General features: G+C 42.7%; 2 protein-coding genes and 1 long non-coding RNA gene across 14 annotated transcripts; 2 read left to right on the top strand and 1 right to left on the bottom strand.

Moving 5' to 3' along the window:
* The first annotated feature begins 1,388 nt into the window (after positions 1 to 1,388).
* On the top strand, positions 1,389 to 12,683 carry CREBZF (CREB/ATF bZIP transcription factor). Of its 7 annotated transcripts, XM_032678285.1 has the most exons (5): positions 1,389 to 2,396; positions 3,046 to 3,123; positions 4,470 to 4,540; positions 7,143 to 7,248; positions 9,389 to 9,934. In XM_032678285.1, the coding sequence occupies exons 1-2, from the start codon at positions 1,492 to 1,494 to the stop codon at positions 3,092 to 3,094; spliced, it is 954 nt and encodes a 317-aa protein (XP_032534176.1). In that variant the 5' UTR covers positions 1,389 to 1,491; the 3' UTR covers positions 3,095 to 3,123; positions 4,470 to 4,540; positions 7,143 to 7,248; positions 9,389 to 9,934. The 7 variants fall into 7 exon arrangements, with proteins under 7 accessions (XP_032534176.1, XP_032534174.1, XP_032534175.1 ...); XM_032678283.1 differs by lacking the exons at positions 7,143 to 7,248; positions 9,389 to 9,934 and adding an exon at positions 12,235 to 12,683; XM_032678284.1 differs by lacking the exon at positions 7,143 to 7,248.
* On the bottom strand, positions 8,562 to 15,963 carry LOC116782134 (transmembrane protein 126A-like). 6 transcript variants are annotated; one of them, XM_032678292.1, is made up of 6 exons: positions 15,855 to 15,963; positions 14,840 to 15,000; positions 13,238 to 13,362; positions 10,073 to 10,266; positions 9,404 to 9,518; positions 8,562 to 8,810 (listed from the first exon to the last, which is right to left on the bottom strand). In XM_032678292.1, the coding sequence occupies exons 3-6, from the start codon at positions 13,351 to 13,353 to the stop codon at positions 8,609 to 8,611; spliced, it is 627 nt and encodes a 208-aa protein (XP_032534183.1). In that variant the 5' UTR covers positions 13,354 to 13,362; positions 14,840 to 15,000; positions 15,855 to 15,963; the 3' UTR covers positions 8,562 to 8,608. The 6 variants fall into 6 exon arrangements, with proteins under 6 accessions (XP_032534183.1, XP_032534184.1, XP_032534180.1 ...); XM_032678293.1 differs by lacking the exon at positions 15,855 to 15,963 and adding an exon at positions 15,311 to 15,353 and having other exon boundaries at positions 14,840 to 15,005; XM_032678289.1 differs by lacking the exon at positions 15,855 to 15,963 and adding an exon at positions 15,189 to 15,302 and having other exon boundaries at positions 14,840 to 15,005.
* Positions 15,431 to 23,440, top strand: LOC116782135. Its single transcript, XR_004355147.1, has 2 exons — positions 15,431 to 15,577; positions 16,275 to 23,440. It is a non-coding gene; the product is annotated as an uncharacterized LOC116782135 (long non-coding RNA).
* Positions 23,441 to 26,012: the final 2,572 nt, after the last annotated feature.

Here is a 26,012-nt window from a genome sequence, read left to right as displayed (position 1 = left end):
CACACATTTTATGGACTACATCCTCCTACTTTTCAACCATACTTCCCCCTTCTGTGCCCATCCCACGTGCACATTTAATTTCAATGCTGGCATCTAGAGTGTAAATGCCAACTGACCCAGGCTACACACTAGACTCATGGTGTGAGGAAGGAACACAGCAGGGCTAGAGCTGGCTGCTCTGTTTGAAATAGTTGGTAGGCAGGTAAGAGCGACTGTATCCCTGCGGTCACTGCAAAAGAGTCTTGGACCAGATGCCTAAATACTTTAAATCTGGGCAGAGGACACCCACTCACTGTGTGACAGAACAGTCCCACAGGCCTCTGTGCATGGTGGTGGGAAAGCCCCCAAATCCTCCAGTCCCCTGGGACATGCCCCCTCCCTTCCCTTGGTGATGTCTATGAGTGAGAGACCTTCCTCCCTACTCCCTCACTCATCACACCCCCCCGCCACCTCATACACCCCAAACCCCATCTCCTGTACACTTCTCATCACCCTTGACTACACATGCCTCCCTTCCACCCCCTACTCTCACATACCCTGTTGTCCACAAAAATTAGATTCATGGTATGCAACAAGCCAATAATTACACACTCGAGAGAGATGTTATTTATTTCAGAGTTGCAGAACCCTGCGCGCGTGGTGGTGTTCCACAAATCAAGCACACCAACTATCAAAACTTTTAAGTATTTATACATTTTAGCAAACAAAGGCATTAGTGTTCATTGGCTTCAAGTTACATAGGTCTCTTATTAATTGGTATTCTATCTTCCACTGGTTAATGATTCTCTGGCTTCTCATGTCAATTAGTCCACATGCTCAGTCTTTCTCTTCTTTTGGGTCAGAGGGCTGTGAGCCAGTGGTCATGATCACCTCCTGCTGGAATTACCTTTTACCCCATTAGAGCTGATTTCAGCACAATGGCCAAGTTGGGTTTATTGGTTTCTTTCTTATCTCGGGAGTTCTGCCAGATGCCCTCGTGGTCTGTAAATTCTGCGTTCTTTGTGTCCTTCTCCCCAGGCTCTGTCAACCTCCCCCTATGTCTGAGATCCTTGAAGCATGTCAAGCCCTAAAGCTTAACGAGGCAATTCTACCGACAAGTAATTTGTCTTTCTAACACCTGGACATCACTCAGAGATGGCTTGCCTGTTGCCTATCTGTTTCACTGATTAAATCTCCCTTCTCGCTGATTAGGCTTGAAAGCGTACGAAGACCAAACGTCCAAGACCATCCTTTCTTAAGCAAACGTTTACATTTTCCCCAGTTTGAAATGCCCTCCGCACCCGTTCGCACGTTTCCCCTTACGCCTCCCCGCCCCCGCCATTCCACCTTCCCGGCCGCCGCTTTCCCGCGCGCGGGCGCAGTCGCGCGGCGCCCCCTCCCGCCGCTTCCCGACAGGCCGCGCGCCGGGAGCGCCGGGCCGCAGCCTCGCGCCGGTTCCTGCCCTCGGGCATCGTCCCTTCCCGTCCCGCCGGGCCCGCGCCCGCCCCCGCCATGCGCCACAGCCTCACGCAGCTGCTGGCGGCCTCGGCCGGCGGGACCAGCCCGTCGGGTGCCGCGTGGCCGCTGCCCGGAGCGGGGCAGGCCCCGAGAGGGCGGGATGTCGGCGGGGAGGGGGACCCGGGCCCCGCGCGGCCCAAGCCCCCGGGCGCCTCGGAGCCGCGGCGGCAGGAGAAGGAGGCCGAGGCGCCCAGCGGCCCGCTGGAGGTGTGGGAGCAAGAGGACTGGTTCCCGGGGCTGGAGCTGGGAGACCTGCTGGAGGCGGCCCGGCCGGACTGGGACCTGGAGGCGGAGCTGAGCGGCTGTTTCTGTGAGGAGCCGGAGCCGCTGCCCCCGCCGGGCCAGGGCTCGCGGCCAGCGGTGCCCGGGCGGCGGAGCGGCGGGGCCGGCAGCCGGCTGAAGGCGGCGGCGGCGGCGCGGCTGAACCGGCTAAAGAAGAAGCAGTACGTGCTGGGGCTGGAGAGCCGCCTGCAGGGCCTGGCTGCCGAGAACCGGCAGCTGCGGGACCGCAACCGCGGCCTGAGCCGCCGCCTGCGAGAGCTGGAGCGGGAGAGCAGCTACCTGCGGGCCGTGCTGGCGAACCAGAGCGCGCTGGGGCAGCTCCTGAGCCGCCTGGCCGGGACCCGCGCCGGCGGGCTGCAGCTCAGCACCAGCCTCTTCAGGGACACGGGCAGCCCCCGCCGCCAGCACCAGCACCCCCAGCCCGCTGCCGAGAGCAGCGACCACGACTACGCCCTGCCCAGCCCCCAGCCCCGCGGCCTGGAGGAGGCGGCCGTGGGGACTGAGGCGGAGGAGGAGTGGGCGGCCCCCGGCGGGATCTGCCTGCACGTGGACCGGGATCAGGTGTCGGTGGAGTTCTGCTCCATCTGTGCTCGGCGGGCAGCGGCCTCCTTCAAAATGTAGGGTCAAGTACCTGCTGCAAGTACTCGTGGGGTTCTCACCCCTAAGGGCCTCGCGTCGCGGCGGAGGAAACAGGCGATGGTGCGGAGGAAAAGAATCAATACAGTGGTGATGGGGTGGTATTGGGGGAGATGCAGAGAAGGGGGACCTGGCACTTAAGTGGCCAGGGTAACAGAAAAAAATCCTCTCGAACGGCACGCTGGGAGCCAGACGGTGGCCTTGGTTCAAGGTGCTGTGAATCTGGCGTGTGGACGGTAGTGGTGTGAGCCTGTTTGGCGTTAGGAGTCGCGCAGAGCTGTGTGCAGCAGTGCGACAGTGGTCGTGCAGACTGACACGCGTGGCGCACACGCGGAGGTGCCGCCGGAGCCCGGTCGCAGCACTTGGGTGAAAAGATCATGCCGACCCGATGCATGAAGGTGTGCTCGGCTCCGCTTCGCAGTAAAGATAACGCTGACTACCCGGTCTTGAGTCAGATAATGTCTAGCCTGCTTTCCTGAGGAGCCGAAAATGCTTGCTTAGAAAACCAAACCAAAAACTCCATCGTCACTGGACAGACTTAAGAAAATAGTAATGATCGGCAAAAGAAAGCATGCATTTAAAATTGTACTGCATCTCAGTTATACATTACTATTAAAACCTCTCTGACAGTTTCTCTTTTAGGTGCTTGCCCTGCCAGGCTCCGTTGTGTAGGGGTTAAAGAACAGTCGTTTTCCACCTCGCAACCTGGTAAGGATCAATATATTCCCATAATGCGGTATCAGACAGCTTGCTTTGCTTATCCCAGTCTCTTGTAATGACTGGTTCAGGAAATAATTTCTCTGGTCCTTGGCCTACTCTGCCGAAATGTTTCTAGCTCTCCATGGTAACTAATGGTGAAAGCTACAATCACATCATTCTCATTAGCTGTTTTCCCCTTTTCCTTTTTGAAACCGATACATTCACTACATAGCCAACACACAGCTACATTTGGAATTAAAAAAATGCTCATGCCATTTGAAATAGAAATTTTCTATTAAACCAAGTATCTGATGAGCTGAAAAGGGAAAATATGCTAATAAAGGGGATGTGCATTTATAGCTTTAAACACAGGAGACTGTCCCAAAAGTGTGAGTACATTGCTTTTTAAATTAATTTAAAAAAAAAATTATCACCTGTTAGTTTAAAATACTGTCCAGTGTTAGGGATGCACAGTACCTTTGAAAAGTCCTTCTCTAGCTTGCTCTAATTAATGATGCAGGGTTATGCCTGATTAAACAGAACCTGAACACTGCTTAATCTGTACAGTGGAATCCTTATGTAGAGGAGTCAGTCTTTTGCATGGACCTCTAACGAGAACTGGGTTTGAAGAATGCAGTGCATCGAAGTAACTCGTTACTTTATTTTCCCTTAAGTAAATCTCTGTGCCCATGCACACTGAAATTCCTATGTTACTTCAGAGTAGCTTTAAAGTCTAAAAAATATTGCGTGTATATGCATGTGCTTAATTTTACTGTAGAGTTCTTAATTTAGCCTCTTACAGTATCCAGAAATCTATAACTTGATACAATTAAGCACATTTTGGAGATAAGCAAATATGTATCTTGAGGCTAATGATTTGAAAAGTGCTCCACAATTAACTGAGATAGGAGAAAGAATAGTTTGACAAACAAGTAATGTGTGTTTTCTTGTAGTAATCAGTGTTTCTCCCTATCACAAAAGATGAGTGGGTTCTTTTTTCAGTTGTATTATAATGTTTAGGTTGTTTAAATGTATGTCAGTTGGGGGAAGAAGGATTGTGGAAATGATAATATGTAAAGTGAGGTTTCACAAAGAATACTTTCCAGATCAGTTTCATTTATTAAATTCTTAAGAAAAAATCTATTTAGTGGTTCTGAAATACTGTTTCTTAAAGCCTTAAATTTTGTGTTTAAGGCTAAGTAGGTGAAAGGATTTTCTCCCAGTCATTTGCTTCATTGCTGCTAGACCCTATCACACGTTCATCAGTATAAAAGGAGTTTGATTTTCTTTGTGAAACATCACTGTGTGATAAAGTATATGTGTATTTAGCATCCTTGTTTTTCTTTATGCTAAAGTGGATTCAGCTGTGTTGGGGCAGAAGAGACGGGACCAGCTGCTGGCCACATTTCCTGCTTTATTTTAAAAGGTAGTATAAGAAATGAGAATAAAGAGGTAACAGGGCTTTTGCTGTCTTTGGTTAAAAAGAAAAAAGTTGAATGCTGGGATCATTTACTGTCGTTCAAGATTTTTTTTTTAAAGGCAATATCCTATCAAACAGGTTTTACTCCACTGTATGTAGAATTCCATCTGTTCAGGGTATATTGCCAGCACAAAAGAGACTTAGTGGGATATGTGTTACCTTACACCTCTGTGGTGGATCAGCAGGGCTGTTCAAAGTTTCAGTCTTAAATTGGGTAACTGTTGTAACTGATGGGTTATACCCGTGGCACAGGAGTCAGAGTTAACCACCAGGACCTGCACTGACTGATATGCAAAATGGAAATAATTTAGATTCAACCTAGGCTCAACCTGCCTAGCTCAGACTTCATGAACATGCTTTATTTTGCAGTTTATTGACAAAAAGAAAAACATTAATGTAGTATAGGATGTTACAGTGGCATTTTCACAGTTACTTCAGTGTAGAAGTGGTTTTTAAGTTAAATATGCATTCTTTCTTGTCGCATCACTGCTAAATGGCAGGGTCAGGGACTCAGTTCTTCTGGTCTCTGTGTGAACCCGCACATTGCTCTGTCATGACATGACCTGTGAGCTGTGTCTGAGAGCAGCTGATTTTCTGACATGCAAAGTGATGTACTGTGGTACAAGAACAAGGTTAAGTCCCAAGAAAGTCAGTGGCTGCAGGCATTTGTAGTGCCTACTGAATCATATTTAAACCAAATAGTGGGGAGGAAGCTATTTGAAACTCTTGACTGTACTATCTGTATGGTGTATTATTAATGTAGCTTTTGAAGTGAAAGCCTTGAAATGAAAAAAACTTAATACTTGAAAATATATTGTAAATGTTTCCTTGTAATTATGTGCCATCCAGATAAGAATGCAATATCATAATAAAATCAGACTTGTTGATCTTTCAGCTTATGGGCTCAAATGTTTTTTCATCTTTTTCTTCTCATTAATGTCTTGGTTCATTCAACAAAGTGGGAAAACTTGAAAATGCTGTTTCTGCTCTTTTTGTGGGTCATCCACTGAAAACAAGATAAAATGGATCAGGGTATGCAGGAGAAATGTTGTTGCTTATCTGTATTGAAAGATAATTTTGTGGCAAGGACAAAGATGTTATTCCTTGAACTGCAGATAGAGCTGTACTTCTGAGAATCAGCACTTCTTGTATTTTATAGTTGTTTTTCTTTCTTAATTTTTTTAAATATGGATATGTTTGATCAATATACCATGGAGGAGTAAAATACATAAACCCTTCTGTGGTCTGTTGGCATCTTCCTGCTTTCTGTCCTATTTTTAGGCTCTGAAGTTTGATGACTGGTTAATAATATGTTGCTGAATCACCATCTCATCAAATTGGTATTTCCACACTAAACACTGGAGTGAGTGTTTAAAACAAAAGGTTTGACGGTGCTGAACATTTTCAGAGCTCCAGAGTGAGCCATGCACTGTACTTTTTGATTTCTGTTCATCTTAAATGCTTTATTTGTAGGACAGTTTAAAATAGCGCTTTCCACATGCAGGCATTCTAGTGAAAGTGGTCTGCAGCTTGATGAAAAGGAACGTTTCACAAAAAATAGTGTAAAAATTTAAAAGCATACTGGCATGCTCAGCCTTTTTGGCCTGTAGTTGCAAAAAGTACCCTGTTCAGCGTTGGAATATGTGTTTGTTAAACTTTCGTACCACAGAACTAAGTGGTGCCAGTGTTCAGCTGTGTAGCTATGCTACCTACATTTCTCAGTATTTCTCCAGCCCAGAGTCAACCAAAGAAGCATTTAAAGTACTTAAATAAGAAACAATTTTATGCTCAGTTCTCCTTTAGTCCTTTATAGTTTGATTCTGGTGCTGTGACTCTTAGTACTGTTCTAAATTAACTTCTCTGTCTTTCCTCTGAAGAGCTTTGTAGCAGTAAAAAACAAATCAGTGCTTCTGCAATCTGTAGATGCCTGGAGAGATGATACCAGAGGAAGTGCAGGAAACCCTGTTCTAACACTTGGCATCTCTTCATACTTCCAGATTATCAGATTTCTCATGCCATTTGTCAAAACTGTTACCAGTTTTCCTTGTGAAACAGAGGAATCTTGCAAAACACAAAGGCCGTTCGTACATTTACTGGTTTTTAAAATTCCGTGTTTTCTAGAACTTTTAAAGAGGTTTTCTGGTGGAATAAGCAATATTCTGGTTATATTTACTATTTACTATTAGACTGTAAAATGTCTGAAGGATATGTTAGGTATGGGAGCTGTTCAAAGGGACTCAGTTTAAAGAACACCCTGTACCAAAATTGCATATTGCCAGCTGCTGATTCTACAGTTTTACGCCTAGTTGAAGTGGGATGTGTAGATGGGGGGAAATAATTTCTGTGGCGAAATGATTCTGTGCTCATTAGCAGGACTAGGGCATGTACCAGGAAGATGGGCACATCATTGGCAGAGGGCTGTGGAATAGATTGTAAAGTTGATATCCAGCATCAAAAACGGATGCAGTAATCACTGAACCAGCCATAGTCATTCTTAAAGATACTACTGCAAAATAACACCTTTATTTTATGTTTTTTATTATCGCAGGTAAGTGGTTCTGTTGGTTAAAGTCTGATGGCTTCTGGAGATATGACAGTTCACTGTCATGTAAAATAATTGCTCCGTGAGAATCTCCAAAGTCAGGGTGGGTAAGGTAAGGCCAAGCTCTCTCTTTAGATGCAGACCAGTATGGGAACCCCACGTGACACAGTAATACTTTGAATCAAGGGAAACTGAACTATCTCTGTGTAAAAACAGGTAGTCAGTGTTTGCTGCTTCCCTGTACAAATCAGGCTGCTACTCCTGGTTATAGAGAAATAGAGTGGGTGATTTTCCTGCTGTAATGACACATTATTAAGGAAAAGGTAGATAAACATGATTAAACTCCTTAATACATTTTTCACCAGTGTTACAGCATAACTTTTAACCCCATTCAATTAGTCTCAATGCTGAATTCTTTAATTCTAATTAATAAATATTTCCACATGCATCTCAGGGGATACTAGAATTTTACTAAAGTGTACATGAATTGACCAGTAACTGTACAGCTTTTACAATCACAGAATCATTTAGGTTGGAAAAGATGGAGTCCAACTTTTGACCAATCACCAACTTCTCAACTAGACCACGGCACTAAGTGCCACATCCAGTCATTTCTTGAACACCTCCAGAGATGGGGCCTCCCACCTCCCCCTGGGCCATCCACTCCAATGCTTTTTCTGTGAAGAAATTCCTCCTGGCACTTTATATTGCTCTAGAACCAATACAGTCACCAAAGTGAAGACATGCCTGACTTGTAAATTCATTACTTTAGACCACTGATCTTAGAACTTGAGGTAGCTGAGATATCACACCAGCCCTAGGAGGCCTCTTGACACACTTCCATCCTTCGTGAAAAGAGTAATTTCAAGGCAAAAAAAGGATAAAGTGTGCTCTGATTAGACTGTTTTTTGGTTGCTTGATACATATGCTGAGAAGCCTGACACGAGTATCACTCTGATTGCTGTGTGATAACAGTGTTCTCTTCAGTGTACAGTGGGACCCTCATAACAGCCTAAAGGAGGTAATCTTGTGACAGAAATTTTGTGCTAGCAGAATGGAGAAAAGGGAGAAGAATACTCAGATTTTGAGGAATATCTAGAAAACCCTTGCCATGATCCCCCCCCTTTTTTTTTTTTTAAAAAAATCTCAGTAGTTTGCATTATGAAGAAAAAGCCTCCTTTTTCAAGAATACTCATTTTAAGAGCTTCTAAAAGATGTAGCATCACTTTAGAGCCAAACACTAAGCAGGCAGTATAAATGCTTTCCCCCCCCCATTTCCAAACAAACACACCTGTCTATAATGCTGTTATTCAGATGTACACTAAGCTGGGCATAACAAACTTAACCTGCATTTAAGTTCAAAACTTGAAAAATGTCAGTGCAGAGTCTTTGTTTCTCTATTAAAAAAAGACAGAAAGCAACAACTTCTTTTCCTTGTTTATTATGGTTACTTATCCAAGGCAATTGAAAAGTTATTGTAGCTCTTCAGGATCCCTGCTAAGGTGCATCTGCTGTAGTATTTTGACATATATTCCGTGCTGTTTAGTGGCAAGATATAATCCAGTTAGACCCTGTACCAGTACACCCAGACTCATCTTTCTAAAGACAGGCTGAGTGATTGTGAGCCAGTAGCGTATTGCATTTTCTTTCCCTGGCAAGGGAGATGACATGTACCTAAACAACATAAACAGCGGTAGAAACTTACTTCTTTGTGCCATGCAAGTGTCAAGATTTACCATTATAAATATTTAGGTAGATAGTCATTTTCTCCTTCTCCTAAGTTAAATTCACCTGGTGGTACTGAGCTCTCTGGATAAATGCTGTAAAACATCCTGACCCTGTACTGAGTCTTGCCAAGCCTCGCTGTGCTCTGAATTACAGGAACGACACCTGCCAGGGAGTTTGGCTGCCAGGCACTGCCCAGGGTCACTGAGGTCTCAGCTGTCCAGCCCTCTTCACTGCCTGGCAAGATGGCAGCCACCACTGCCCACAGCCAGGCACATCCTGGGTGGCTTGTAGGGTTCCAGTTAAACACAAGTGCTTCACAGTGGATTGCTCTGCAGATCTTGTTTCATTTTGGAGGCTTGGTGTAGCTCTTACAAACTTCACCTTGTAATTAGATGACCTTAATATAAATCCCCTCCCCATGTACTACACGCCTACAAGAAGACAGGTGTGCACAGACTTAAATTCCACAGAATTTACTCTGAGAATGGAAGATTTAACCAATAAATACATTTCACTCATTACAGGTTAATAAGACGTACCTGGCTGCAAGGCTTGCGTTCAAGGGGAGAGCCAGGAAAACAGGATAGAAAGCACCCACAACAGCCCCTATTAATCCTCCTCTGACCACAGCACAGACCTCACAGTTCAGCTGACCTGCACAGCAAACAATATTTCAGTCAATATCCACACATGCTCCACCACATCAATTTATAAGCTGTGTGCAAGAATGTGGAAAGAGGCCCTTGACAGAAACTGCCACGCTGTACAGGCATGCAAGAAATTATGAAAGGAGGACTCTTCCTTTTACAAAAAAAAGCCAAACAACCAAAACAACACTCCCATTCCAACCCACAAAGAATTTATCACTCTAAAGCTGACCTTCAAATAAAATTGTACAGATGGGGGAAACTGAGCTGCTTTGTTGCAGTTGCTTTTACATGACTTTGAGTGAAAAATCTAAAAACAAGTCATGTGTAACAGAATTATTTTTATAAATCTACATAAACATGCACCTCCTTTCCCACTCCACCTCAAGAACTTACTGCTGCCCAATGCATTGTTTTTCAAACCCTGCTTTACAAACTGAGGTTTTTCAAGACCACAACAGTTCAAGAGCACTGCTCTGTAGGGAAGAAAAGCTCCTCTAGTATTATGTTGTGGACGGAAAGCAAAGCCCTTTTGAAAACAAGGAATAAAGAGGTTTTTACCTGAAAATAAAGGGCCACGCACAAAAACTTCATAAACTGCTGTTGTTGAAAGAAACGGAATAACAGCCATTGGCACAGCGGACACCAAGGAAGCCCTTCTGATATTTAGGATGTTCCTGAAGAAATTATTTGCTGCTAAGCCACATAAACTTGAATTTGCTGCTAGGAAGTATGATCCATGATTACAAAGGTTCCTGTAAAAGGAAAAAAGTCATTTTAGCAATTGAGAACAGTAAAACAGTTTACTCTGTGTTACAATTCTTTTCTGAATATTCTACAACAAGGGATAAGAGAGGTAAATCTCTCACAAGTGCAAAATAGAGAGGAACTACTTTTAAAAGCAACCAGTACAGCATCCTTTGTTACCTGCCTGAGTTTACAAACACTTTTAAGAGTGAAATGACAGAAAGGCTGAGAAGCCTTTTCTACAATTTTTTTTTAGTTTATTACAGCTGATGGAAGCTTCATTAAATTTGCTCTCCTAATCAGCATGTTTCTAAGGAGAATGTTTTCTGAAAAGAAATTAAGAAATACATATATAGAATCACAGGTAGCTCCTGTAATCAGCCATGTTTTTAGCCTGCATACCCAAAAGTATAGGTTTAGTTTCAACATTAAGAGCTTATAGAACAAATCAGGTGGGATAACTCAGACTTTGCAATAATGATCTCAGCAGCTGCTGGTGATCATTTGTAGTGAACCTGCATGCTGAAGGGCTGTAAGCTTTCCTCGTCTGCAAGGAACACATGGATTTAAGGCCCTACCTTGCTGGTTAAAGGCTACAGAACTCCAATGTACTGGTTTACAGAACTGGAGCTTCTGTTTCTCCCTTGATAACAGAGGGACTGAATTCTGTTATCTACAGAATCTATATTTTTTACATATGGTTTAGAGCAACTACTCGTGTTGCAAACCCTAATAGGGTGAAGGCAGAATAGAACAAAGCAGTCAGAGAGTCAGCAGCATTTAATATCTTAACAAACAGTTCCCGTTTGAGTACATCACATCCCAGCAGGTAACACAAGAGAGGGAACAGGGCAAGAATGCCAATTTTACAGGCCTGATGAGCAAATTTATGTAACTTCATTTGACTGACAGAAGGAAGTTGTGCTTTATCTTTAGCATTATAGCCGGCACTATCTGGTTAGTGGAAACAACTCTGCTTTAGGTTTCCCCAAATCTAAAATTCACAGAACGGCAACTATTGCCAGGCAAAGCAATTACCTGGAAGGCACTCTGATTCTGAGGCTGTACCAATATCATTATGTTAAAAGTGTCTTTTTAAAATTGTATTTATCACTAAAGCCCCCCCAAAAATAAATTACTTAACCGATCACAAACTTTATGCTAGGCCAAATGTCATATTTACTTGTAGTTATCAGAAGTGACAATCTTTAAGCCATTTAGCAATTAAAATACATAATTTAAAAAAAAAAGATCAGTCTACTTAAAATTCTTCATTTTAATGCTTAGAGTAACATTAAGCACTGAAAAAATCATACAGAAAATACTTCAGAGATGTGCAAAACTTAAAACATTTGATATCAAAGACGCCAACAATTTCTCATTTTGAATAGGAAAATACCTTAGTTCCCAATATATACCAGATTTTCAAAGATGAAAATAAGCTACTAACATTTCAATTCTGCTGCTATATAGAGAGAGCAAAAGAACTTTACTGGTCAAATCTCTTCTCTTACCATTATTTAAGAGCTATTCTTTTTTTTTTTGGTGCTTTGTTTTAAAAAGAAATTTGCTTTTCAAATCCCCATTTTCCCAATTCTGACATCATTCTCAAAATGTCCATGGAGTACTTGCTCCAAATCAGCCCTTTCATTCTCTTGGGATGTTTACAGTCACAGGCAGTGAAACGCAGGTGGGCACATCCATAAATGTGGAGGACAGAGATTAAAATTTTAGCGGCATATTTCAGTATCCAAACCAGATCAAATTAATGTACTCAGGACCAGCAGAAACTGCTTAGGCCTGCTGAAGTACAGAACTGCTACACTGCACAGAAGGAAAGAAAGAGAGGATGGAAGCATTGGGGTTTGAGGTTTTGTTTGTTTGCTTTAAATACAAGCTCCCTAACGTTAAAAACATGCTTTAGTGAACAGCAACTCTCTCAGTCTGACTGCAGCGTGTTTGCTTTTCCCTTCCAGCCATTAGTGACCTCCCCTCTGGATATACAAGCCTAAAGTCCTCCCAGGACTGGCAGCTAATTCTTTCCAAGGCCCAGAAGTCAGTCCTTAAGTACCACAGTTTCTATCCAGACGTTACCACATCACCACTGAGGTATCTGCCTCCCCTGCCCTCCTGAGGAAGAAGGAGTGTTTCAAGCTGAATGTGAGGGCAGCAGATCCTATGCAAAATTGCACCCTTTGCTTTCTCACCTGTGTGGGAAGGCCCTGTGTTACTACCAGCAGTTTGTTTAGCCAGCAAGGCAGTCCTATCAAAAAATATATAAATAAAATAAGCTTCCAATTCCTCTTATTTATACAGAATTTATCCAAGCTGATACACACATGCAAATGGCTCCTAACAGAACCAGCTCAGGTCCAGTAATGTTTTGCAGTGCAATGCAGTATCACAAAACAAAAAGGTCATTTGTGAGGCCAAGAACTCATTTAGCTGACTTTGTGCTGCACAGAAACCTGCTGGTGAGCCTGCAGGACTCCAGCTGAGTCCTCCACCACCACCTGGATACCTCAAGTCTTGCCTTCCTGAAACGGGAAGCAGTGCAGAATGAAACGCAGAAACCAGCAGGTTGACACTCACTAAGCTCTGGCCCCAGGCCAGCCCTGCTGGACACAAGATGACTCCAGCAGAATCACATTTCATTTCCTAGAAAATGTATTAGCTCTAGCATAGGACTATGTGAATGCTCAGAGCCAGTCTGGGCTGATCAGCCATCCCAGAACCCTAAGCATTGGAGAGCACACACACTAGAAACCAGTTGAACAGGACCAGAGCTAACACTGAACTAACCATATTGGAAAAACATAAAACAAGTTCTCTCTTCTGGGCACTAACAAGCATCTTCACAATTAAGTATTTCTGTAACTGCAAAGAAAATTTGTAATATGAGAGTAAGGAAAAAGAAAAGCCTCCAAAAGTCTCGAAATGTTTGATGCACTTATCTTCATTTATTTCACCAGCACTTACTGATCTGTTTTAGGAAGCTCATTTAACATCTTTTGTATGATTTCCATCTGCTTGAGTCTTTCCAAAAATAGACTTTGCTGTGGAGAATCTAGTTCAAGAAACTCTCTTCCTGTCATTTTGGAGTCCTGGATCATAAGGAAAAAACAAACAAAACAAACAAACAAAAAAACCCCAAAGTTACACAGCCCCAGTATGAATCAAATAAACATTTAGACTCTTTGCCAGCATGAATCACAAATGTATTTTGTATTTTGCATGGCAATATTCCAGGTTTAAATTGATTTAACTGTCAAAAAGAGGTGAAAGGAAAAAAAACCCAAATAAATCCATACTTTGTAAAGACTTAAAGAAACAATGAAGATACCTACTCTGCTTTTATACTCCACACATAAGGACTTTTTTTATTGGTACCCTTAGCCAGAGACTTATATACCACATCAGTTGTACTGGGTTTGTGTGTCAAGGTTTTGGTAGCTGGGGGGCTGCAGGGGTGGCTTCTGAGATGCCAGAAGCTTCCCCCATGTCTGTCAGAGCTGTTCCAGTCAGCTCCAAGATGGACCTGTCACTGGCCAAGTCTAAACCTAACTTCAACAAGTGGCAGTGTTTGTGAGATAACAGAGCTAAGAAAGGGTAAAAATTACTGCATAGAAGCAGCTGGAAAAGAGGAGTGAGAAAATGTGAGCGAAACAGCCCTGCAGACACCCAAGGTCAGTGGAGCAGGAGAGGCAGAGCTGCTCCAGGTGCTGGAGCAGAGATTCCCCTGCAGCCCATGGTGCAGACAAAGGTGAGGCAGCTGTGCTCCTGCAGCCCATGGAGGTCCATGGTGGAGCAGATATCCACCTGCAGCCCCTCGGGGATCCCATGCCAGAGCCTGAAGGAGGCTGTGACTCTGTGGGTAGCTGCACTGGAGCAGGTTCCCGGCAGGACCTATGGCCCCATGGAAAAAGGAGCCCACTTTGGAACAGGTTTCCTGGCAGGACACCTGAGCCTCTGGGGTTCCCACACTGGAACAGGCTGTTCCTGAAGGACTGCACCCTGTGGAAGGATCCCACAATCGAGCATTTCATAGAGAACTGCAGCCTGTGGGAAGGACTCACGTTGGAGAAGTTTGTGGAGAACTCCTGTGGGAGAGACTCCACACTGGAGAAGGGAAAGAGTGCAAGGAGGAAGGAATGGTAGAGACAACATGTAATGAACTGACTACAACAACCCCCATTCCCCACCTTCCTACATTGCTCAGAAGGAGGAGATAGAGAAAATCAGGAGCGAAAGGAGGGGTAGAGGAAAGGTGTTTTAAAGATCTGGCTTTATTTTTCATCACCCTACTCTGATTTGATTGACAATATACTAAATTTTCCTAATGTTTAGTCTATTTCGACCATAATGATAATTGTTGAGTGATCATCCTCTGCTTATCTCAACCCATGAGCTTTTATTCATATCTTCTCCTTGTTGTGTTGAGGAGGGGGAGTGACATAGCATCTTGATGGCTATGCCAAAAACTCTTGATTAAACCTGGTGTTTAGTGATTCAAATGCTTGTTTTCTAGATATTTAACCCCAGAGGAAATTCTCCCAGACTCCCTTTGCTAGTCATACTTACTTTAAGTTACTTTTATGACGTGAAGGCTCAGTCGCAAGCCCTGTCTATAGGCCTGTGCCTGTTCCGGCTAGGGCTTGGCAGGATGCAGGAATGGAGAAAGCAGGACAAGCGGGCAGGATCTCACCGGGATCACTCCAGGCCGTCTCAGGAGGGTCCCAAACCTGTGCTTTGGGTAATGCACAGACACAGCGTCACGGAGCTGTAACCACCCACCGCTCCTTGACTCTCGCACACGTTTTGCATACACATCTCTCCCTGATCTTCGCACGCTGCTGGAGGCCCCCAAGCTCCGCAAAGCCCCCGGCTCAGGACAGAGCCCTCACCCCCGACCTTCAAACACCAGCCTTACCAGCCGCCACCCCTGCACTGCGCTCACCTTCCTGCCCGCTCCGACCTTGAGCTGTCCGGGAACACCCGGCCCCTCCGCCCCCGTCGGGCCGCTCCCGACACCCACAACACAGCTCCGCCTACCTCACGCCCTCCTCGTGGGCGCCGCCATCTTGCCCGCTCACATGACCCTGGGGCCTCAGAGGCCGTCTCCGATTGGGCGGCTCTCCGCCGGCCCAGCATGGCGGCGGCCGATTGGGCGCGGGCCGGGGGCGGGGTGCGGCACTGGTTGCCGGGGTGGCGAATGGCGGCGGCTCCTCGATGGCGGCGGGGCTGAGCGCGGACCCTGCACCGGCGGCCGGGACGCGGGGACTCCCCCTCCCTGCGGCGGGGGGAGGCCCAGTCCTCGGGGTAACCCGCTGACCCCCTCCCCTCAGCCCGCGCCCTCTCCCCGTCCGCCCCCCTCAGCCCTCGCACCCCTCCCACCCGTCGCCCTCTTCCCTCGCCACCGGCTCCTTTGTGCTCCCTGCCCGTCCCGCCCTTCCGAGCGCCCCTCGCCCCGGCTGCGTCTCGCTCCACCCCACCGCCGTCCCCTCCTTCATCCTGCAGTTGCGTCCCGCTTGTCTCTCGGCAACCCTGGGGGGGGATTGTCCTCGTCCTTAAACCCAGCCCGGCTCCTCCAGCTCACCTGTGCCCCATCCCACTCTCCCCCGACCCCGCCAGCCTCTGTGCCCTGTCCCACCTCAGAACGCAGCACGGTCCCCCTTGGGTTCGGGAGAGCTGGGGGAAGGAAGGAGAGGTGGGTTGAGAGGGGTGAGGGAGGAGAGCCCTGGCGCCCCTGCCTGGGGATGCGGGGACGGACAGATTCCGGTTGTGAACATTAAAGAGCAAAGCAGAGCCGCCCCCTTAGCAAACACGGTTCCCATCGCCCACAGACGATGCAAAGCAAAGCCCCGGCATGTGCATCGCAGGTCCTCATTCGCGCGGGGAGGGGAAGCGCTCGAAGCTTGTTCGCCTTTTTCGTACACTTGCTTAACGAGGTAGATGAGGAAAATCCATCCCGTTTCTGTTTCTCTTTTTGTTTTTGTTTTTGTTTTTTTTTTTCCAGAAAAAGGGAGAGAGAGAGGCTCGTATTGAAGCCAACCAGCTGCGCTTCTGAGTGGGAAGCTCCGGACTGATCTCATCGCTTGCTTTTTATTTCATTAATACTTCATTGTCTCTGAAAATGAACCATTTGTGAAGCTCTTCTTCTAACTCTGCTTATTCCTCTTTCATGAGGTGGCTGCTGCTGTGCAAGGGAAGGAATGGCATGAAGTAAATGGCTCCAGTATAAGCAATCTGCTTTGCCCAAGTGTCCAGTGAGCAGCACTGTCACTTTAATAATTCCAGGTCAAGGGATTGCTTTCCTCGTTTTCAATCCTCTTTTAATACATGGGAGGATCAGAGGCACATTAAAGCCGTAAGGCTGGGTGGCTTGCAGATAATAAAAATGAAAGTGACTGCCCAGTGACTTCTGTTGGGTAAGAGGGTGATATTTGAAGGCTGTTGTCTGTGAGGAAAAAGGGACCTTTTCAGTCTCCTGTGTAGTCATCTAGTACATAGCTAGCAAATTAATTCAAGAAGTTAAAGAGACACTTTGGATTGTTTTGTCTTCCTCCTTATTGGATTTATTTGGGCATTTTGTCCTGCAAATGATATGTTTTTGAGCATGTACAGGGGAGTATTGAGACAGCTGCCTAGAGATGGACTGTGCCTTCATTGTGTTGCATAAATCTTTTATATTTTCAAAACTTTGCTGCCAGAAGAGGAGTTAATAATAAGGTTTTATATTGCCCAAGGGACGTTTGCCTTGTATTTTTATAGTTCCAGATATATTTTACAGAAATTGAAAACATCTCTTAAAAAAGAATCAAAAGCTTCTTTCCCCCCCCCCCCTTTTTTTTTCTTATTGCCGGGAAGCATCAGAAGTCCAATACAAGGGAAACAGCAAGTATTCCTAAGAAATGAAGATTGAAGCTGCATTCCTTACTGAACTGTAAAAGTGTTCTGCGTAGATAGCCAATTCTTGACCATCGCAGAGTGCTCCAGTGGTGCTTTGTTAGTACCTGTAAATAAGTGCTTTGCAACCAGATTCAGAAGTAGGAAGAAGAATGCCAGTCAAGAAGAAAGGTGGGCTATGAAGCTTCATATCTCATGTTGCATCTTCATTGTGTTAGATTGTTGATTTCTGGTACTTACAAATTCAAATTAAAATGTTTTAATGGGGAATGGAAATAATTTTTCTCTTGCACTGAAAATGGGAGAAAAATCTCTGCTCTTACAGTAGTAGTTTTTAAAAGTAATTTTATACCATGTTTAAGACTTACGTCAAATTTGCCTCAAATAGTTTTTTTTTTTTAAAGATCACCCATCAGAGATTTTGAACAGACACTAAGAGAAAAGCTTGTCATTTAATTTTGTGAGAAGGCTCTCTTACAATGCCAATAAATTTAAAACCATAGTTTAGTCTGTTATTATTCATTACATGTTTGGCAGATAAACTTCAGGTATCAGTAGCAGGATAATAAGCAACCAAGTTTCAAGGCCAAGTTTAAATAAAAGTTATAGGAGTTGTGTTTGAAGGTGATTTTAAATGTGTGGTTTTTTTTCAAATGTGATTTTAATTAACTTGGATTTCCATTCTTTAATTACAATATAAAATTACTGTCTTTATGACTGTAGTATGGCCAGCATTTAAGGAAAGACGAAGAGCCTTATGTTTTTACCCCTTCTCACCTCAAGTTTGTGATGGCTGCAAGATAGAAGCAGCTTTGGAAAATGTGATTTCCAGTGTTTCAAACAAGAACTGTGAAATATATGAAGGCAAATCTTACTCTGGAAACATTTGTATACCTTTGGTTATATCAGTTTGCTTGCAAATAGGACACTGATTTGAAGTTTTTTTGTGTGCTAATAGAATAAATGGTATGTGAACCTTTTTTTATTCAACTCATCTATCCAGATGCGTGCTTTGATATATCCCTGGATCTGATGATACAAAATATGGGGGAAGGACCAGAAAGTGAATATTACACAACAGAAATGAGGATATAGGTGATATGACTTTGAGTTGTCTTCCTTGTAGGAGTAACCCTTCATTAGTTATGAATTGACATTTACTATGTAAATAATGATAAACATGCAGATTGCTAGAATTTATTTTCATGCAAAAAACAACAAATGGGATTTTGTGTTTATATTTTAACACATGACAGCGTAGAAATGAATTTTCAAAACTGAAATATTTTAATGGATCATCCTGTCATTCATTATAATTGATTACAATTATGTGTAGTAAAGGTGGAAACGTGTATGGAGGAGTAACATCCTTAATAATTCATCCTGCTGTGCTCTCAACATGTCACCCTGATGTACTGGTGAGGCTCATGTGTTCTACCTGTTTACAAAAGGAAAATTGAGACCGTTTTCATATGTCTTAATCCTGATTTAGGTGATTTACATTAAGGATGTTTCCGTGCTGGATGTTTAGCTGTAATTCAGTTTCAGAACACTTGCTGCAGGATTTTTGGGGTGAGATCGTACAGACTTCTTTTTGCAGAAGTTAGATTGGCAATCACAGCGGTCCCTGGCCTTAAAAATCTGTGGATTTCCTGTTTGTTTCCAGGCAGTTTGGGTCAGTTTTAGTGTGCATCAAGGCTCGAATTTCTTCTTCTGTCTTATGAGGATGTGTATGTTAAAATATAAACTCAAGAGACCCTAATATGCTCTTTGAAATACTATAAACTGTAACATCAATCGGTGTATTGGAGTTCCCAGTGTGAATGACTGAGTCTTAAAAGGGTATTGTTAAAAATGCGTTTAAGCATGTAAATTGCAGGTTTAAAAATGTTGACGAATCAGCAACTTCATTATGATTTTGAATGACTTAATTTGTCTAGTTCATGCAATAGATTTTAACTTTCTAAACATAATTAAAAGCATGCTGGCAACTTGAAACACACTACCGTTTTTAAAAAAATCCGCTATTGTTACAAGTAATCCCTGTTACTGCCATAAATACGAAGGAGGTTGAGGGGATTTTTTTCCTTTTCCCCCCCCCCATTTATTTGCTTTATGCTTTTGACAGCACTTTGTGTCTAACTAATTTTATGTTTCTGATGGTGATTTATTTTCCCTTTCTCGTCTTATGTATTTGGGAGATCATATCTGCTGTCTTTCCTACCCAGGCCGTCTGTAGAAATCTTGGTGGGATTCTCACTTCTAGGCTGTGCAGAAGTATGTATTTCAATAGCAGCATTAAGGACAGGATTATCCCTCTCCATTTCAGCACTTATTTTTGTGTTGCTATTTTGGATTTGATCAAAACATTCTCCTAAATCAATATTGAGACAGAGAAACCTGTGAAAACAAACTTTAAAACATGCTGATATTTATTGCTGAAAGTTGTTACCAAACGTACTTTCTTTGGACTGATTGGTTCTGGGTCTTTCTAAGAGCAGTGTATGTATTTTGGGAATTTGCCTTTGACAGATCTCACATCAGTACCAGTCTTCAAATTTCACATAACTTTGCACCTAATTTACGTTTTACCTTCCTGCTTGGTATGATGTCTTCCATCTCTCTTTTAAAAGTCCAGGCCTGTTTTAGTCCGGAAAAAAATAGTTTGCTTAATAATAAAAATCATATAACTTAGAGCAAGCATTAATTTCTTATGGATGCTGGAAAAAAGGATTTGCTTCTGGTTCTGATCATGTTTGTGTCAGTACTGATGATTGCCATGCCTGATGTGCTAGAGTGAAAGGATTTTTGTTTCCTCACTTCATTCTGAAGGGGAATAAAGCTCCACATTCCCAACAATGTTCACAGAGTTGACATGTTTGCTGTCAGTCTCAGCAAAAAGTGAGGCTGGAAAGGGAGAACGGAGTATCCTGGGTGTTGAATGTGGCTCCCTTCAGATAAGGGCGGGACACGGATGCACGGTTTCTGCGTGGATAAACAAGTGCTCTTTTCTTTGGCTTTTGCTCATCTTTCACTTTTATGTACATTTCAAGTTTAAATCAAACCAGACATCTCACTTTAGTTTACAAAATGATTTGTTGGACAGTACCTTTTAGAGATGATATGAGATGAACAAATTGGATAAGTCAATAAATGCATTATTTTTGCTTAATTTTTACTTTGCTTTCACTAACTAGACTATGTATGATACAACTATTCATAAAAAAGTTATGGAACTTCTTGAGAAAAACTTTGTTTCAAACTAAAATAGTACTACCATACAGAAGTGAAGTCAGGTCACTAAGTGGATTCAGGTTTTGTGTATTTTCTTTTCCTCCCTCTCTTCCTGAGTTGCTTAGCTTTCTGTGAACTGTAAGGGACTATGTTTAGATCTGTAATTGCGTGTATTTTGGATTCATCAACAGAATAGTTAAGAGCATAAAATGTTACTGTGATTCATTCATGTCTTTCACAGTGATGGAAAGAGCTAATTAAATCCATGCTCCTAAGTGATGGAGACCAGATTCCAGTTTTGAAGCCCTGCTTGTGATTCATACGGAGATGGCAGGAACTCCCTCCTCTAGATGCCTGGCTGCACATGTGCTTCTAGACTAACCCTGTCATCATCTTTACATCTAGCTGTGTCTAGGCAGTAAAGATACTTGAGTGCTGGGGTTTGTATTGCCTTTGTCCTGCTTTCTGTCATTCCACTGAGATGGACTGTATCTTTAGCCAGATGAAATCTGTGGGCTGCTATTAGTTCCATCTTGTCCACCTTCTAGCCAGTTTATAAAGACCTAGATTCTGTTTGTCATGGAATAACTTTTTGCATGATTCCTTTTATATTAAAAAATGCCTTCTAGGCCATGCATTATTCAGCACATCAGTGTCAATAATTAAACAGTATCAGTCTTACCCCATGTGGACAACTTCTGGGCCATTGAGAAGAATCTGACAGATGCACTTTATGAAATGCTAGATTTGTAGTGGTAATGCTGGTCTATTGGAAGGAAGGAGTCTAAAAACAACTCAGCATGAACTTTTAAAGTGAAGTTCCTAAAGGACTAGACTAGCCACTCCCTTAATGCAGTGGAGTTCTTCATGCCTTAGTTCTTTTCAAACTGGCAACTTCTTTTTAGATCTTTAAGTTTAGGGATTGTAACTTTAGTGCTCAGAAATCTCACTGAATGTGGTTTCAGGCTCCTCACATCTTACAGCAGCAAATCCACCATGTATTGGAAATTTTGTTTCTTTTACTTGCAATAAGTAATTGGTATTACAAGATTTTTGTCCTTTCAGTTACTGAATGAGTAGTCTCAAATGAGTACATGGCTAAAGGCCACATCTTCCACTCCAAGTCTTGTTCGACCGCCTCTCAGTTTTTACAGTTAATTGAATGGGAGCAGTGTGAAGTTTGGGTTGTGTTTACAGACTGTGGAACAAGTAAGAATCTTAGTTTCCAAGAGTTAAATAAGCAAGTGTCAGAAAATTGCTGTCTGGACTGTGCCAAGCTTCACCACAAAGCTTTGATTTAAAGATGTCACTGCTTTTATGGCAGTGACGTTTTTCCAGCCAGACATTGTTTCCGCTGTGGGAAACAGTGAAGTATTTTGCACACAAAAGGACTATAGGAGCAGGCATTGTACAGAACAGTCTTTATTCTTTACATGCAGGCTGGAAAACTAAGGACTGGGAACAGTGAAATTTATACTCTTTTTCCAGCTCTGCTGTTGTTCTGATACATTTCAGATGTTTATTGCAGATCGACACCATTTTAGTTGCCTCATCTATGCAGGTGCCCAGCTTTTTGTCCTGGAGGGTTGCTTCGGTCAGCAGAGAGAGGTCCACCTCCAAAGGGCATTTTAACACACCTAGGATCTGAATTGCCTTCTTGCCAGTTGTCATTTTCTCTCTCTCCATAGATGAAACACAGGTTAACCACATTAACTCACCTCAGTTAGATGATGTCTCAGTTTCTCATATAAAGTTTACTGGGAAAAGTATCCTTATCTGACATACTTATGAGAGTTGATGTTACGTGTTCTATGAGTGCTATAAATTAACACTATTCATTATTTTTGTGGGCAAAAAAGTGTTATAAATTATTGTACTGTTAGTCACTGGAGCTGGAAGCAACCATAGTGTTGATACAGACACGAGAGGCAGCTGTGCATCCTCTCCTCCATTCCTATTAAGTACATATTGCACTCAGTAGAAGCAGTGGTGTCTTGCATTATAAGCATAATCTCTTTCCTTCTCATCCTCTCTTCTTTCCTTCTGAATTTGTTCCAGATGGCCAAGTTAGATGTCAGAGGGTAACCAGGAGAAAAAGCTGAATTTGTAACTAGTAGCCAAATGTGATAGAAGATGATAAAAGTCCCCGCTTCAGCAAAATGAGAAAAGTCTGCCTTACTTAGATATGCTTATTTTGTCAGGTCATACCAGGTTTACTTCTTACAAGTATTTAAGGTCTGTTTCATTGTGGTATCTTCTTATATTACTGTAGATTAACACAGTGCCAAACAACATCTTTATAAAAATAAAGATCATGTTTTCTCTTGCCATATTCATCCCTGAAAGAGTCAGTGAAGCTGCCTGACCTGATGTCAGTAGTAATCAACATACAAAATCTCTGAAGAAAGCATTTACTCTTTATTGATGTGGTCCAGAAGAGTTTTTGGTGGCAGTAAACTCTTTGCCAGAACAAGTTACAGCAGTTGTCCTTAAGTCTGTCTTTACTTTTGGGCTGAAGAGGTTAATGCTCTCTTCAAAACATATTCATCAGGGAATTGAATCATGTAGAGTTTCCCTGAAAGAGAGGATCTGGACAATTTATGGTTTTGCACACAGAAACCAATCTTTTCTGTTTTAGAATGCTGCTCTCTCCCCTGGCTGTGTAGCATCTTGTGTTGTGCTGTAGTGGAATAATTCAAGTCACCTTCCAGTTCTGTCCTAGGTGTTGAGCACTGCAGTTACACTGCCTTGCAGATGGATACCTGCTAAGCTGTGCTTTTAACAACAACAACAACAAAACCCCAAACAACTCCAAGCACCATAAACAACCCAAACCCAAGCTTTGCAGATCTACAGACCGAGTTGCTTAATGCCTAAATGTAGAATTAATTTGTGTTGTTGCGTGAAGGCACATGTTTTGGTTATTGACTCAGAGACTGTAGTATAATACAGAGGTTCTTAAATTAATATTCCAATGTGAATGTGAGAAAATGTAAGACCATAATGCCTGTTTTGCTAATAAATAAAGATAATTTGATCTCATTCATTCATTTTTTTGCATCATTAAAAGACATTTGTGCTATTGAATTAGATGGGAATTTTTGTAATTCCACATTGTTTTCTTTCATGTTATACAATATTCTTTTGTATGAGTTTGGAATTATTAATTCCTGACCAGGCATCTTTTGTTAGCTTTCTGTCTCATTCCAGTTTTCACATTTCTGTTAATTTTGATACTGAATGTTCTTTTAAAGAAAAAAAAAAGTACACAGCTGCTTTATTAAGTGTATAACTCCTGGTTTTTACTTTTGCCACTACGCATCAAGTTCCACTAGTTTTGTGTACTGCATACAGTTAGATTATAAGCTCTTCAAAGCAGAGTGATCTAACAAATTTACCCTATTAAGATGTCAATTTACATTTATTCAGCTGTATAAATAAGAGGGTTTCATTTGGTGCTACATAATTTTGGGCGTTGTGGCTTCATATTTCATTCTGTCTTCATATTTGCATTATTTTAACATTAGCATTTGTACATCTAGATTTTAACATCGTGACACTTGAAAGACAGAAAGAAGAAGTTCAGGTAAAGCTACTTATAACTGCAGGATTTCTGAAGTTTTGGAAGGAGTCTCAGGGCTCCAGATGCTGCTCGTTCTAATATCTGAAATACAAACAGGTCACCTGTGTAGATAGGTCACCAAATTTGAGAAAGGATCACCAACAAGCAGTCCCCACATTACTTTCAACTAACTGGGAAAAAAGAGCTCCCTGGAAAAGGAACGACCCCCCTTCTGTGCTCCCTTAAAGGAGGGTAGGAGGAATCCAAGTCCCAGAGTGAGCTGCTGATAATAAGTGGGCTCTGCCTTATTATAGTAAGGTATGATGCATAAGATTAACAGATCATACATGAAAGGCTGGAGAAAAGTTTGTGATTTTTATGCTGAACCAGTCACTGATCTTTATATAGTTATCCTATTCCTTTGGTAAGTACAGTTAATCAAGTTTAGAGGAATATATTTAAAACTAAAAAATGTGTAAAAGCAGCAATTTAACAGAATAGATGTGTGATTATATATTGTAAACTAACTGTAAAATGCTTGGATAACAACTTACATTGTAGCTAATCATCATGATAACTAAATTTTTCTTAAGGAACTAGTTTTTCTTATGGTAAATTAGACAAAAAGTCTGATTCTTAACAAATAGAAAAAAAAGAACCTAAGCACTCTTTTATCATATCACTTCCCTGGTCATTTGTGTGTGTGTGTGTCATGTTTCATAAAACTGATGGTACTACTGTCCAGCTTCATTCACCAGTCAGTGTTCTGTAACAGTACTGGCTCTCCATTCCATCTGGTTTTATGTTGTGCTTTAAAGCAAATTTAATTCCAGAAAAGAGAGTAAAGGGCTTTGAAAATGTAAACAGTGTACAAGTTGCAGAGGCTGGAACTGCGAAAAAGGAGACTGAGCAGGGGAGGACATGACAAGTCACAGAGTAGAAGAGGCTGTAAAGGGAATAATTGTGGTTTGCTTTACACACTGACATCTGGAAGACAAGCAGTTGTCCTGATTTGTAACAAAAAAGATGGGGATTATGTAGTAGAAAAAGCTGCTAGAACCTTCAAGCACTGAAATCGGATGGTGAGAGATCTTGTGGATATGAGAGGTTATCGGTGCAGGTAGACAGGCATCTGTGGGATGGGTGTAAGCCTGGGTCCTGCACAGCACAGAAGTGAACTGAAAACCTATTAGGGCTCCTCCAGGCTCCCTGTGTCTGTCTGTTCTGCTTCTCAGAGAATTCAGCTGACACATCATGGCTTAACTCCTGCCCTTCAAAGCAATGGCTTGCAGAGCATTTAGCCCTCTGCACTGCATAGTCTACACAAGTCAATCTTCTGGAACAAGAGACTGCTGTGCAACTTCTGTGGTTCAGTGGCAGCCTTTGCATGAGCTATTTGGAGCCCAGAGACCTGCAGTAACACAACTGCAGGTTAACACTGTTTAGTGCAACTGCCTGTCCTCCTTATTTTAGTCCAGTTTTCCTTGGCATTTGCATGTCTGGTTTCCCCTTAACATACCTGAGCATATAATATAGCCTTGTTCTGAGAAATTTGCTGTTGTACCTGTGTAGGAGCTCTCTCATACTGTCTGGCCCATTTCTTGTCTGCTAACAGCATAGAGGTCTAGAATAACACACAACTGAACTGTTCCTAAATTTGTGTTTGCAGGAAAGTAGTCTGTGCAGAGAATTCACCAAGGCTACAGTTAATTTAGGGATGTCACACATTTTACAGTTAATGGAAAGCGAGGGCAACTCAGAATGCAACATTTACTTTAAATATCGTTCCTTGAAAGACTCTCCATTGGCCCAAGATTAATCTTCACAATGTGTTGGCCTCCCTTGTGTGCCAGTCTAGTTGCTAAAAGCTGTAACCCCAGAAACAAACCTGCCTGGTAATCCCTTAAATTATTAACCCTTCCTTTTTTTGTCCCTCTGTTTTCCCTAGCAGGATAGATGATGGGTTTAGGTGTCATGCCTAGTCTCAGGAGCTGTTATTTTTAACCCTTTTGCTTGTTTGTTGTGAATGCTCCTCACACCGGGTGATCGTCA

This window comes from Chiroxiphia lanceolata, chromosome 2 (genome assembly GCF_009829145.1).
Source record: "Chiroxiphia lanceolata isolate bChiLan1 chromosome 2, bChiLan1.pri, whole genome shotgun sequence".
Lineage (NCBI taxonomy): Eukaryota > Metazoa > Chordata > Aves > Passeriformes > Pipridae > Chiroxiphia > Chiroxiphia lanceolata.
Note: the sequence above shows the minus strand (reverse complement) of the source record. Positions and strands in the feature narration are given on the sequence as shown.

What these genes read in the sequence shown, in the direction of transcription:
- CREBZF (XM_032678283.1), top strand. Translation starts at nt 1,492, where the DNA reads ATGCGCCACAGCCTCACGCAGCTGCTGGCGGCCTCGGCCGGCGGGACC. An exon ending in GCAGCGGCCTCCTTCAAAAT is followed by an intron (nt 2,397 to 3,045) that starts GTAGGGTCAAGT and finishes CCTCTCTGACAG; the next exon opens with TTTCTCTTTTAGGTGCTTGC.
- LOC116782134 (XM_032678292.1), bottom strand. Translation starts at nt 13,353, where the DNA reads ATGACAGGAAGAGAGTTTCTTGAACTAGATTCTCCACAGCAAAGTCTA. An exon ending in GAGCTTCCTAAAACAGATCA is followed by an intron (nt 10,267 to 13,237) that starts GTAAGTGCTGGT and finishes TTCCTTTTACAG; the next exon opens with GAACCTTTGTAATCATGGAT. An exon ending in AACGCAAGCCTTGCAGCCAG is followed by an intron (nt 8,811 to 9,403) that starts GTACGTCTTATT and finishes TATGTTGTTTAG; the next exon opens with GTACATGTCATCTCCCTTGC.